The sequence below is a fragment of the Camellia sinensis genome, chromosome 9 (assembly GCF_055761805.1).
Source record: "Camellia sinensis isolate YWXY chromosome 9, ASM5576180v1, whole genome shotgun sequence".
NCBI classification, from domain to species: Eukaryota; Viridiplantae; Streptophyta; class Magnoliopsida; order Ericales; family Theaceae; genus Camellia; species Camellia sinensis.
The window spans coordinates 26,249,955-26,264,909 of NC_138969.1; the positions used below are offsets into that span (position 1 = coordinate 26,249,955).

General features: G+C 30.9%; 1 protein-coding gene across 2 annotated transcripts; it reads right to left on the reverse strand.

The window, feature by feature from the left end:
* Positions 1 to 1,337: 1,337 nt before the first annotated feature.
* On the reverse strand, positions 1,338 to 11,875 carry LOC114291122 (ornithine aminotransferase, mitochondrial). Of its 2 annotated transcripts, XM_082886357.1 has the most exons (10): positions 11,533 to 11,875; positions 9,040 to 9,148; positions 7,359 to 7,589; positions 6,105 to 6,264; positions 5,872 to 5,927; positions 5,369 to 5,521; positions 4,565 to 4,662; positions 3,344 to 3,424; positions 2,465 to 2,698; positions 1,338 to 1,712 (listed from the first exon to the last, which is right to left on the reverse strand). In XM_082886357.1, exons 1-10 carry the CDS (start codon positions 11,679 to 11,681, stop codon positions 1,562 to 1,564), a joined length of 1,422 nt encoding a protein of 473 aa, XP_082742483.1. In that variant the 5' UTR covers positions 11,682 to 11,875; the 3' UTR covers positions 1,338 to 1,561. The 2 variants fall into 2 exon arrangements, with proteins under 2 accessions (XP_082742483.1, XP_082742485.1); XM_082886359.1 differs by lacking the exon at positions 9,040 to 9,148 and having other exon boundaries at positions 11,533 to 11,743.
* Between the last annotated feature and the right edge of the window lie 3,080 nt (positions 11,876 to 14,955).

Below are 14,955 nucleotides of genomic sequence, written 5' to 3' on the forward strand. Positions count from 1 at the left end.
TTACGACTGCACAACTCTCAACTCTAATTTTCTCTTACAAATCAATTTTTACAATTTTTATTACACATTTTTCCATAAAAAGTCAAAAAGTTAACCCAAACATCTATATTTTCTTCCTCAATTTTTTAGTTCAAAAAGACAAAAAATACACTTATTTAAGACACCCAAAATAACCTCTTAATTGATTTTTTTTTTTTAATTTTTGTAAATCTAGTTAGGTGATTTTTTTTTTTCTTTCTATATTAGTTTTTTGACATGATGGATATAAGTGCACTAATTCAGGCTAAGTTTGGTATAACACAAAAAAATCAAAAAGTCAAAAAATCATTATCCTATTTAAGGGATTGTTTGGGATGATCTAAATAAAGTGTACTTTTTAACTTTTTACGAAAAAACGTGAAATATGGGTTGGGTTTAAATTATCTCTCTACAACATCACTTCAAACCCAATCCATATTTTATAAAAAGTCAAAAAGTGCACTTATTTAGATCATCCCAAACAATCACTTAGATAGTACATTTTATTTGGGTCATATCACCTCTTTACTTTTCTATACATCTTTTCGTAAAAAATTAAAGATTATACCTATTTAGATCATCCCAAATAACCATAATTTTTTATAATCCAATTTTAATGGAGAATAGTGTTGAATCTCTTGCAATCAAAAATATTTTAAAAAATTTAAAAAAATTAAAAAAAAAGCAAAAAAAAAAAAAATTTTAAAGGTAAAAACTCAATTTGCAAACCGTGCTTACATTCGCGAACCCTATTCGTACAAACCACAACTCACATTACAGCCGGTTATAGATTCAATTTTTCCTAAACCACAAACATACGAACAAGTCTAAATCATAAATCAAATCGTTAAAAACCGATCTGCAAACACCCCTAACTCTATGTACTTGATAGGGATAAAATCAAACCCCTATCCCGCTCTCTCTAAATTATTCGATATCACTTTGTTAGTACCTTTCTCTCTCATACCCACTCACACTTTCATATAGGTCTAGAACAATTAAATATAAAAAAAATATATTTATGACATTATCCCGTCAATGCAAAGAGATGGCCCAATTATTTTTGAGGCCTTAGCCAAGGTTTCAAATCGAGGCCAAGTGACATTCAAATGGCGCCAAGTGACATTTAAATAGGAGGCAGCAGCCTGTGACAATGGTTAGAAGAAGCAATTGACAACAATGGTTGGAGGTGGGAGTCGCCGAGGTGAGATAGTAAAAAGGAGGTGGGAGAAAAAGAAAACTTATTTTCAAAACAAATGAAAACCTTTTTTTTTAGTTACAAAAATTTTATGATGTGTATAATGTTTTGAAAACGGAAATTGGTACCCAACAAAATTTTATTCACAATTTAAAATTTTTTATAAACATGAAACGAAAAATAATCAAAAGAAATAACATCCAAATTTAGTGACGAAGTCTCAGCATAATTTTATTCTGGCTAATATTAAAAAAAAAAAAAAAAAAAAAAAAACCACAGCTCTTGAGCACCAGGTGCAATATATAAAAGTATAAGAGGTAACGATATGGCTGTAATTCAGAGTTCCTATGATGAATCATAGGAGTTTCGGCCGCACCGGTCACATACATCTGAGGTTGTTGGGGGAACTGTTTTCGGCTTTGACTTCTGCATCTCTGGCAGATCGATTTGCAAAACGTCGTGCAGTGCCTTTGAGCCCTCTTGGAGCTCCTCCAAACTGAAAGTTCCGAATTAGGTCAGAAAATCACATGATATCAAATATGTAAAACGAAGTACAAATAGGAAGCTATGGACACTAATTTCTCATCATACAGTCCATTAATTGTATCTATCTCAGAAATTCGGTTATAGACCGTGCAAAATATAAGTCAGAGAAGTGTTAACAGTTAAAACATGTGAATTCTGCACGGGTGTACGACAAATTCAGAAATTTAGGAAACATTCAGTACTGGGAAACTGGAAACACACAAGATATATATCAGTAAAACAAAGTCACTGCGCAAAACAAAGTCAACAAACTTTTATATTTACCTCATTTGGTATTATCTCGGGTCTCGTATGTATGCTTTTTAATCTAACTCTACACGCCACTCGTGCAATACAGCATTCTCATTTAAAATTTGCTCCTTTTGTCACGTATTTTTTTATGCGAAGTATTTAGTTCCATAAAACAAAGTCACATTTTTGTCGCCAAGTCAAAATCCCTTTTTTTTTAAATTGTTGTATTCCGTGTTCGGGAGCAAGGGGAATTACAACATCCAGGGAAAAGTGAAGAACATAAAGGGTTATCATGGTCAATCCAAATACTTATTATGACGCTTGGCATGAACAATTGAAAACTTCGGACTGACACAGTTGTCAACAGGGTATGCCCGGTGAAGACGTCACTAAACCATGATGATCCTGTGAATAAATATAAGATTTTAACATATTGAAACCATAAAACATTCATCAAGCATCGATCCTTACCTCATGCAAAGGGGAGGAGTGAGTCGAACAATGGTATCGTGAGTAGGCTTTGCAAGAATTCCTCTTTCCTTCAACTTTATACATATATCATAAGCAGAGACGGGGAACAAATTCTTGGTGTTAAGCTCCACAGCATTAAACAGGCCTTTTCCCCGCACTTCCTTTATAACATTAGGGAATTGCTGTTGAACCTTGTTTAGCTGATGCCTAAGCTCCTCTCCCATTTTTGCCGATCTGCAGAGTAACAAGTAGTGAAGAGAGAGAGAGACCACAGTAACAAATTTACATTATTGAACAGGGAAGACCAAGTCAGATTCCCAGATGAAGGGGCTAGGAGTGATAATATCACAAACTCAAGGGGTTAAGTGTATCTAAGTAGTTTAACAACTTTTCATAGATTGAAGCCTGTAGAGCTGCAAATGAACCAAGTTCTTCATGACAGCATGGGTGTGGCTTGCTAAAAAGCTCATTCATGTGTTGTTCATTAGTAAAATGAGCCGAGCTTGAACATCAGACTAGAGCTCATTAGCTAAATGAGCTGAGTGAAGCTAAATGCCAGCGCAACCATTGCAAGCCCAATAATAAGCCAAGCAAATCAAGTAAAGCACAAGATAAACAATTGATGACAAAACTCAACTTACGAATGCCAAGCACAAGAAATTTACTTTTGTTCCGCCAACTAGAAGAACTGACATTTAAAATATTAGGGAGTTCACTCAATGTACTAATAGTATATATAATAGAAAATCAAACTTAAAAATAAAAAATAAATCAAATCAAATGAACACTCTCTGAATTTAGTTTCTTCCAAGTGCCCCGTGTCTGATGATTATAGCATTAAGTCTTGCTATCCTAAACACCAGGGAATAGGATTAATACCTCTCAGCGAGTTGCTCATCTCTGATAACCTCTAGTGAAGCAGCAGCAACTGCACTAGCCAAAGGATTTCCGCCAAAGGTGCTGATAACAATGTAAAATCAAAACCATGTCAGCTTCTGCAAAATGCAGCCTCGTAGCAATATTATGAATGACAGAGTGAATAAGATAATACAGATCGGACATAAACGGGAGCTTCTATTTCACACACACATTATCTCAGTTCAGAAATCACCTTCCGAACAAAACTTTATGATTCAGCTATATCTCTGGTTGATTTTGGAACTATTGGTTTTCATTTGGAAGTTGATTTCGGAACCATGTAGTTTTGTTTAGAAATCAACCTCCTAATGAAAAATGGTATGTGAACTGAGAGAAAGTTGTATGTGAAAACAGAGCCTCCCCACATAAGCTGATGAACATACCAGTGTAACCTTATAATCTCCTAAATATCATATTTGAACAGTTTCGAGTTGGTCAGGAAGAGCTACTACAAGCCTAATGTTTTGAATCAAGTGACAGTTATATTAGAAGCTAAAATGAGTCCATTCATGATGTTCAAGTAAAGCACGATTCAATAGGGAATTCATGTATTAGAACCAGAACTTTATCCCTACTTAGCATCAAAATTGAGATGGGAAACTAAAAAAATTAAAAGAAAAAGAACAGCTTGTTCTTTTTTAGCTAACTGGGGGAATGTAATGTTCTAGCTAAATCATAGCCATTATTTCCTTCAACAAGAAAAGTAGACAATGTATGCTTGACATCCATAAACTCGTTCTTTCATTTGTTGAGTTCTGTTCGTATGACTTCTCAAAATTCAATTGTGCGGCAGCCAAACTAGACCTGGCCCACCACCCCCACCAAGTTATATTCCAGAGGTGGCATGACATATCGAACCAGTCAAACACATCATGCAGAGAAATGAACCCCAAAGATTTATTCCAAGTTTCTATGTACCAATAGACTATGCTTACAACACAGTAATAACCCAAAATAAATGGAATAATAACCACGCCTAACTCAAACAAAAGCTGTAACCAGTCTATCTGTGATTGAACTGCATTTGGGGTTTGGGTACTTGGCTACTTTTCAAAATCAAGATAGGTCTTGGCAGCTTAATGCTGTAATTTGTTAAGTAAGCAACATTCAAATTCAGTGGCAGGGAAACAAAAATGGACCCAACAAATTTATCAATAAAAGTGAGGCAGTCATAAGTCTGACCTTCCATGCTCTCCTGGCCTGATACAAAGCATAACATCTTTGTCTGCAAGCACTGCACTTACAGGAACCACTCCACCACCCAATGCTTTTCCTAGTATCTGAACAATGTAACCATAAAATAAGTTATCTTACAGCATGGAAGCAAATTTAAGCTGTTAATAAAATATTCACAGATACTTTAGACAATCCAGGGTTTCATATAGTATTAGTAACACAAAGTTTGAAAGAATATTGCCTCGCACACACTGAGAAAATAGGCATTTTTCTTGAGATGTCAATACATGTATAAAAGAATGAAAGTTCTTCATACTAGCGTAATTGGCGGGCCGAACTTGAGGATAGTTACATCCTAGATTGATTTCATCACTTGGTTTGGATCAAGTTACACAGTTACCACAACAACCTCTCGAAAACAAGTGTTTTAGACTTTAAATTTATGAAACATGATGACAGAACTGAAAATAAAATAAAAAATGTAGATCTTGGCCACATTGAAATTTCTCTCTTCCTGTAACTAAGCCCTTTTCTTGGTGCTGGAGAGAAGATCCATACCTTGAGATGTAGAAAAGGAATAAATAAAACATCTACAGAGAAGAACCAACTTGCAAACCAAATTCATGAAGCAAATATCTTACCAAAGAAAATTTCTAAAGCAAAGAGTTAAAATATATTTACCGATAGATTTAGTTGACTTGGTTGATATGGTTTCAGATATAATATAAACAATAGGGTTAAAACTTAAAAGTTAGCCACATTCAAATCAAGTAGTGGGGTGTACGAATCTAATATGATAAAAGGCCTTACTACAACATCTGGGCGAACTTCTTCCCAATCGCAAGCTAGCATTCTTCCTGTCCGTGCCAAGCCAGTTTGTATCTCATCAGCAACCATTAAAATATTGTATTTTGAGCAAAGATCTCTGACAGCTTTTAGATAACCATCTGGAGGAATTATAACCTAACAACAAAGTATGTGAAATAAAATTATTTAAGGTAAAGAAATTAAGAAACAGTAAATAAATCACTAAATTATACATCCATGCCCCAGCTAGGGCAGGCCAAACTACCATAGAACTTGTTTCAAACAGTATATCACAAAAAATAAAAATAAATAATATATATGTTCCATTGAGATTGAAGAAAATGGCTACGACTTAGCCTAAAATAATGAGTCAGTTTGGCTAGAAGCGAAAAATTATAATATATAAATTATTATCCTATCATTGCTTGTTGCTCTGATTGAATGAAAATATAAAATAAAAGCACATTTCCAAATTGGTCATATTTTAAGTTACCAAGCACACATACCCCAGCCTCTCCTTGGATAGGTTCAAAAAGAAATCCGGCTATCCGATCTCCTTTTTCTGCATACCATGAAAGAGAAATAATATATTTGCATCATACATATTCTAATCTGCCAAAGTTGACATAACATGGCATTTCATAAGAACAAGATTTCTTAGGCCCAAAGTTGTGAGCAAAATATTTCATTGTAATTTAAAAATATCATCATAATTGACAAAATTCCCATGTTTAGAAACCTTTAAATATCTTCTCAAGAGCAACTTCATCACCAAAATCAACTTTGAGGTGGCCAGGCAACAAGGGCCCAAAACCACGAGTAGCCTCATTGTCACAGCTCATAGAAATAACAGCCAATGTACGACCATGGAAGCAGCCACAACACGAGACAATGATAGCCTGCGAAAGACATTATTTGAATAAAAAAATCGAAAGCGCAATAGGATGTTATACTAGTTGGAAACAAGCCAACATAAAACATTAAATGCTAAAATGTTAAAAAAGTAATTGCCATAATAAACCGGGAAATTTATTAGAAAATCCTCTTTCAAGTACTTGTATCCCAATTAGTTCATAAGATATTATTGTATTCTAATAAGTCCTATTATTTAGGACATTTGATCTACCAAATCCTAATTCTCATATTTAAGGTATTTTATGGACAATTTTACCCTTACAAATATTTTTTGTACCCTTAGCAACTTGGTGATATGAGCATTCACATTAAATAAATTTTACAGTGTGAATGTTTACATCATGGAACATACACACTATCAATGTGAACATTAATGCACGCTTTACCTTATTATTATCAGGGGTATTTTGATAACTATGTTAACCATAGAACTTATTAGAATATAAGAAAATAATTTGGACTAAGTGGAACATAAGTACGTAAAGAGGGATTTATGAATAAATACCCCTAATAAACCAGGCAAATGCTAACAAATGCCCTTGAGGCATTGTTTAATATTGGAATTGGGGTGAAAAGTGTCTTGAAAATAGGTGAAAAGATTAAAAGCGTATTGATTTCAATGAAAAGTGTATTCAATTTAATAAAGGCGCATCGTGTTCTTCTCCTTTTTTGACTTTCCTTGTGCCCTATGGGCACTTGTTTTGCAAGACCCAATAAACAATGCAATAATAAATGCAGACTGCTATCTGGATTAATGAACCCCAGAAATTTGTAGAAAGGGATGAAAATAAAGAAAAAAATACATTGCTAAATGAAATTAAAGATTCCACCAACATGACTCCAGAAATTTTAGGTATGTTTAAAATAGACAGTTGGAGTCTAAGATAAAGAAGGAGACGGATCGAGGAATTTTCTATAAATGATTATCATAACTAGTACACCTAAATCAAGTATGTGAGTTCCTTTTCCAAAATAAATAAATAAATAATAAAACTTTGAAGAAGCACAAGCCAAAAAGTTTGAATATTCTTTGTCTGTTTTTAAGCATAAGACATCGGGATGAAGACGTATTTGGTACCTCATCTTTGGGAATCTTTTTCTTCTCATAGCCCCATTTCCTTGCCAACTTCAGAGCTGTTTCTACACCTTCGGCACCAGTATTCATTGGTAAGACCATTTCATAACCAAACATGCTGGTTAGATGCTCTGCAAATATTGGAAATCTGTCATTATAGAAGGCTCTAGAGCTAAGAGTGAGCCTTTCTGCCTGTTCTAGTAATGCTTTAACAATCTTTGGATGACAATGTCCCTGCAGAAAGAAGCTATTAAGTTAAAACTTAACCTCCGTTTGCTATGCAATGCAATAAAAAGAAAGTGAAGTGAACCAATACAATAAGTCCATTCAAGTGTAGGCTATAAATGTTTATAGACGGATCTCTTCATCGCCTTTGGGCTCTATCAACATGTTGGTATCAAGACAGATGTAAAGAACAAATAATCCCTTCAGAAGTATTCATTTCCTACAACAAACTTCTATATTATTCCATAGGCTGCCCTCTCTGATGCAAATGTATACATCTCCATAAAGCATGTGGAAATGCAATGCAGATACACAAGACACAAGCACTCTTCAATTTCTTCTCTTTTTTTTTTTTTTGGAAATTTTAAGAAAAAAGTAGCGCTAAAGAGAGTTTTTATCAAAATATTACTATAGAGAACAATTCAATGGCAAGTTGTGATCATGCTACTTAATCCTTCACTCTTGCAAGATACTTCTGATTTGTATATATAATTGTTCTCTACCTATTTTAAAGATGGTAAAAAAAAATCTTAAAAGTACATAATAAATAAGTCGAGGTACATGATATGGAGAGATATGAAAACAACACACAACACATATCATGAATCAACAACTACGGCCCCCGCGCCACAGCTATTGTGTAAGAAGATTTGCTAGTGCTTTTGCTTTAGAATACAACATGAGTATTATGTGTTTATCGATTCAGAAACCCTGTTTAAGCTTTTTACAATCTTTGGACTAACCTTACAAGAATTTTCTTTCTTTCTTTTTTATGGATACCCATTAAAAAAAAAAAAAAAATGGGAATGCACAAAATGTAATCATGGTGTCTAAATGGTTGACAGTTCATACCTCATTCAAGTATAATAGAAACATTTCATAGTTGAGATTATTTATTTGAAAATTTGATCACACAATCATAACCTTTGAATTGCATCTAGTAGGCATGGCTTACGAATTCAATTTCCCCTCAGCTGCAAACTTGTTTTAAAATAAAAACCTGTATTTCTCATTTTTTTAATCTCATACATATATATATATATATATATATATATATATATATATATATATATATATTCAAGTTTCTTCATTGTCATTTAACTTATTTGAAAATTTCTACAAATTTTAAGCTTTAGAGTCCAATGGCCAATTTTCTCAGAAAATTGTAGAAGTTTGACAATTTAAGTGAAATTTCAATGTCATATGTAACCACTTTTTCAGTTGGGCAGTATAGCTTACTCAAGTAGGTAAGTGTCTTTAGCATGCATATAATTTTAAAAACACTTCATCTTCTTTTTTCTTTTTTCAATTATACCTTCCTATTTACATTGGCCTCCCAAGATGAACTTGTTAAACCCTCCCCTGGCAGGCAAAAGAATACATCCAGTACAATGTTGGTTCTCTGACAAGGTATATATGAAGATATAACTAACTAAAATAAACAGCCCCTGAATCTCACCTGATTAACCGCAGAGTAGGCTGAGAGAAAATCAAGATATTTGTTGCCTTCAGGATCCCATATAGATGATCCCTTCGCTTGAGAGAATACAATCGGAACGGGGTGATAACTGCAATTCAGCCAGAAAAGTGGCTTAGATAAGTAAAAATCCACCAAGACACATTAAATAACCCACATCAATGATGGATGTTATACAACATGGCAAATGCCTAAGAAGTACAGATATGGACACATGACATGACACGGACATGATACGGACACGTAAATTTTCAAAAAGTGCAGGACACGACACGTTAGGAACACGTTCAAAATATATATTTTTATATTTTTATTATATGGATATTTTTAAATATTTAATATGTATTTTATGTTAAATATTTAATTTTCATCAAATTTATCAACTTTAGGTATGCTGTTTTAGCAAACAAATTAAAAATTATAATTTTTTTTGAAAAAAATAATACTCAGCGTGTTCCTAAAGTGTCTCCGGCGTGTCCTCAACGTGTCCCTAGCGTGTCCTCAGCGTGTCCAAAGTGTCCCAGCATGTCCAACTCTTTCCAGCGTGTCTGACACGTGTTTGGAGCGTGTCCATGTCCAACATGTGTCGAACACCTGTACGCAACCTCCGAAAAGGTGTCCATGCTTCATAGGCAAATGCTAACAAGTGCCTTGGGGCAAGCTTCAATATTGGAATTTGTGTAAAATGCATTTTGGAAATGGTGAAAATGTTTTTAAAAAAAAAAAATTTAAATCAATGAAAAGTGTTTTGAAATTGGTGAAAAGTGCTTTTTGTTTTTTAATTTTTGTCTTTTTCTTTGTTAGCAAGACGCATGCAATATATACAAGACACAATGAGCTTGGCCTATCTATAGCAATAAATCGTTCTTTCTTTTTGGTATGGAAAGCTGTTATTCTTCTATCAAATTATCGCTTGTGGTAGTATACTACATATATTTGATAAGTTTGTGGTAGTGTACCATATTATGCATTTCTTCCAGTATTTTCTTCTAATACAAAAGCTAACTACTGTACTTGATCTTTTAGAAAAAAATTATTAAAATGATAACTGAAGGGGAAACTTGGCACCATTTGAACTTTTTTGTCCAAGAAAATTGCTACAGCATAAAAGTTACACTGTTCTAGGGAATAAGGAAGAGGTCATTCAAATGAGCTAAGGGGTGTTTCAATCATGTTTCTTCCTTCACAATTTAACAGAGAAAGCAGATGACAACAAATCAGAATGACAAGTACTCTATTGAAGTTGCAAGCTCAAGTACAATGGATCCTCTATCTGTCTTCATGGTGGTTTTTCCCAATGGTTTTTTTGGCCTCTTGTTTATTGATCTTGTTTCAGAAAATATACATGATAAAGGAACTTTAGACTGGTAAGTACGTATTATAATTCTGGATTCTTTGTCCTGTAGCAGCCTTATTCTGCAATTTGGGTTCTAAGCACGAATGCATCCAACCGAACTTCAAAACAAATGTGAGTAGGCAATTGTATATTTTATATTTCACAACTCTCTGAAACAAGTGATGCAGGTTCAAAAGATAGAACTCAACGTAAGCAACCATACATAACAGTTTCTTAGCCACGGTTTCTTAGAAAGAGTAGAAATACTTTATCAGCTTAACATTATGTAAACTTTTTTCAATTTTATATCTTTGCAATTAAGCAAAACTTAGATCTCTGAAGTTGCAATGGGGAAGGGCCTGACATACAGCACTGGCCCTTTTGATGAGATATAAAACCAATCAGCCTGTTCCTCACTAAATCTCACCACCAAATATCCGTTTGTTTCCCACAAAATCTCTCACCACTTTCGATGAGAAATAAAACCTATAAAATAAAATAGGACAAATTTTGACCGTAGTCCTGTATTTTAGTCCTTGTGTCATTTTGATCCTATAATTTCATTTGGCTCAATTTTGACCTTGAATTTAAAATTTTGTCTCAACTTGGTCCAACTAATTACAACTCTTAGTATTTTTTTATGGAAAATATTCACATAAGTGGCATATGTCATGTTTTTTAGGGTAAAATTATAAAGTTACTCAACTCAGTGATTAACCTTAACCAATTCAGTAATAATTTTGTATCAAAAACACTAACGAGGTTATCAATTGGATTAAATTGACACAAAATCTAAAATTAAGCTCAAAATTGAGCCAATGGAAGGTATAGGGACCAAAATGACCACTAAAATAGCTCTCTTTGTCGCAAATTCTTACCATTTCTCACTTCACTTATATAAGAAAAGAGTTCTCTTTCACTTAATTTCTTACTCAAATCACTCAATCCAAGCACCAGTAAAATAGAAGTATCCTAAGCTATCAATAATTCTATCCAAACCAAACATCATATCCAATATGAGATGCCAAAAAGAAAATACAAATTTACAAACACAAACATAAACATAAACATAAAAATAAAATTGTGTATCCATATACAGACTATATGGAAAGGATCTCAGAGAGAGAGAGAGAGATTACTTGTGGGCACTGCATTCATATTCCAAATTAATGAGGTGTTGAGAAGAGGAAGGCATGGTTTTTTCAGAGAGAGCACCAAAACTCCTAATAATTCTACTTTCCCTGCAAATTCTGTTGAACAAACTCTGCAAATGCCTCTTGGAAGCCATTGTTGATGACGATTTTTATGCTTCAACCACTTCTATTTCTGTACATCCGATTGCTCAACTTTCTTCGATGAAATTCCACTTCTCCTTCTCTCTCTCTCTCGCGAGTAATTATCCTTTTTTTGTCGATCGTTGTTTTTATGCGATGAAAGGCAAATGTCAGCTACATTTCCCAAAGTTCTCATCGACTACACAATATGTCAGAAAGTATCCGCGGCCAAAATCTTGAGTCTTCGGAAGTGAGTTTTTTTAATTGTTGGATTTTATTGGAGTAGAAAATTTTTTGTGTTTAAAAAGGTAGTTGAATTTTTTTTAATTGGACGTGATGGTTGTTAAAAGAAAAGTGAAATGATTATAGAATTTAATCTGATATTTTTGTTTTGATTTGTTTTTTTTAATTTTGTAAAACATTTGTTTTGTAATGAAAAAAATAAAAAAAAAAAACCAAAAACCAGTTTCTAAAGTCGACATTCTTTTTTTTAAGGTATTAATTTTTTTGATAGTATAATTATTACATTTTAAAAAATTAATTTTTTAAAATTTTGATGAAAATATAATTGTACTTTATATATTATTAATGAATTAAAAAGAAGAGTAAAATGAGAAATTTATATTATTTTTATACTTAATTTTTGAAAATAAACTAATATTTTGAAACAATAAAAAATAGAACAAAGAATTAATATTTTGGGATGCAAGGAGTACTATTATTTGTCACAAACTAGAGTAATAAAATATTTTTGTGACTTTGGTTATAATATTTTTTTGTTATATTAATTTATGATTAAATTATGTATTTTGTGATTAACGTTATAAAATTTTATGATTAAATTATACATTTTATGATAAAATACAAATACCATAGTGACATACACTCACAAAAAATACTTAGGGTGTCTGGTTTTAATTTTTTGAAAATTGAGTTTTTTTATTTTTTTATTTCTAGTCAATATTTTTAAAATTTAAAAAAAAATTATTTTTTTTAGATACACCTTCCTTAGATATATCTAAAAAGTAAAATTTTTGTGAAAAATATTTTAAAAAATTAATAAATAAATAAAAATACGAAAATTATATTAAATTTTAATATTGTTTGTATTTAGTAAATTTTTTAAAGATTTTTTTCACAAATTATATTTTTTAAGTATATTTATCTTAGGTGTGTCTAAATTTTTTTTAAAAAAAATTACTTAAAATATTAAAAAAATTCAATGGAAAAAAAGGAAAAATAAAAAAAAAATCTGAAAAAATGAATTCTAAAAATCGAAACCAAGTAGAGTGACTACTCTTTTTGGTATTCATAAAATTATTTTTGAAAATTTCAAATAAAAAAAAAAGAAAAAAGAAAAAGAGTGATCCCATTTGGAAATTTGACTCTTTTAGTGATTTTTTTTTATCAAATAAAAAAGTTATTTCTGAATAATTTTTTGTGTGAATAAATAATTGTGAAAAAAAATAATTAATTGATATATATATATATATAATGTGGCAATTTAATTTTGTTGCTTTTTCGACCAACAAACCTAATGCCAAATGAGCCTACATTTAGGCCTCGTTTGGGAACTCTTATTTTTAGCTAAAAAGTCAAAAAGTTACTAAAGTCAAATATTCTCTTTTCTCTCTACTTTTTGCACATCTTTTCGTAAAAAGTCAAAAAATTATCCAAAATATACTAATTTTTTTAGCTCATATTTTAGCCAAATAACCAAAAAGTTACTAAATTAGCATGTTCCCAAATGAGGCCTTAGTCCCACGTTTTTAACATAATTATATTTGTTTCTCTTGAATTTTTAATTCAATAACAGTTAAGCCCTTTCAACACTAATTTAAAAATATTATTGTTATCACTTTTTTACTAACATATGTATTTGTCTTTGTTTATTACAATTGCATTAATTTCGATCGATTTAGTCTTACGAAAAGAACAGTGTACTTTTGTCAAAAATGTTAAATTAACTATGTTTTTTTTTTCCAAATCTTAAGAGAAATGAGTGTAATTCATCCTATTTATTTCTAAAATGTAAGTAAATTTGAATTTATTTTTAAGCTTTTTTCTAAAATTTTAATTTGAAATTTTGTTTTAAAACTATGATTTTAAAAAAATCATAACAAATTAATTAAAATATATTTTCAGAATTTAACTTCAAACATGATTTTTCAAACCAGCTATTTAGATTTTAAAAAATCCTATCTCAAAAATAGTATAATAATAACCGTATTGTTTTTTGTTGCCCAAAATGGACTACCTTTTTTTTTTTTTTCATTTCAGTGAAATTGGCTAATAGAACTACCATAACTATATATTATAGTAGTTGGGTGCACCAATAAAATTATTATTGAAATTGTCAAATTTGATATTATTATCCATGAAATTTGGGCAGAGATGATGATTGTATCAAAAAAAAAAAAGCCAATATTAAAATAAGATCTTATAGTATAGTTAAAATTTGACAATAAAATTTAAATTTGATATTTACCATTAAAAATTATCTTACTCTGCATTGAATTGAGATAAAATAATATTGAAGAAATTTTTTTAAAAAAATAAAATCCTGAACATTTTATGTTTCAATGATAATAATTTAAAATAAATGCCCTTTCAATAAAGGTCCAGTAAAAATTATAAAGTAAAATATAATTTTTATGTTTGCCCACTTGCACTGCTATGAAAAATCAAATTATTTTAAATTATTTTCAATAAAATATATTTTTTTGAAAAAAAAACTTCGTAAAATGACCCCTATTCATAATCCTTGCATTAAATGCAATTTATTTTATCCATTTGGCAAATATAGTCAAAAAAATTATATAATAAAATTAAAATTCTTTTTTCATTCTTTTTTACATATTTTTTCTTAAAAAATAAAAAAAAAATTGCATTCCGAACAAAACTTAATTAAATTAAATGCAGAAGCTAAAAAAAATAAAGAAACAAAAAATAATATAGACTTGGCTGCATTTATTTTTTATTTTTTGAAAAAATGTGGATAAGATCTATGTCACAGAATCACTGAGATCAATAATACTTATCAGTGTGTGTGATTTTAATTTTCTGAATTCAGTTTTTTAAAAACTGAGCTTTTTGTTTTTCATATTTTTAGTGAGTATTTTCTTAATTTTAAGTAATTTTTTATATTTTTTTAGATACAACTTACTTAGATGTATTTAAATAGTAAAATATTTGTGAAAAAATATTTTAAAAAACTAATAAATACACAAAAATACAAAACATGTACTAAATTGTCGTATTTTTTTAATATATTTTTCGATATTTTAT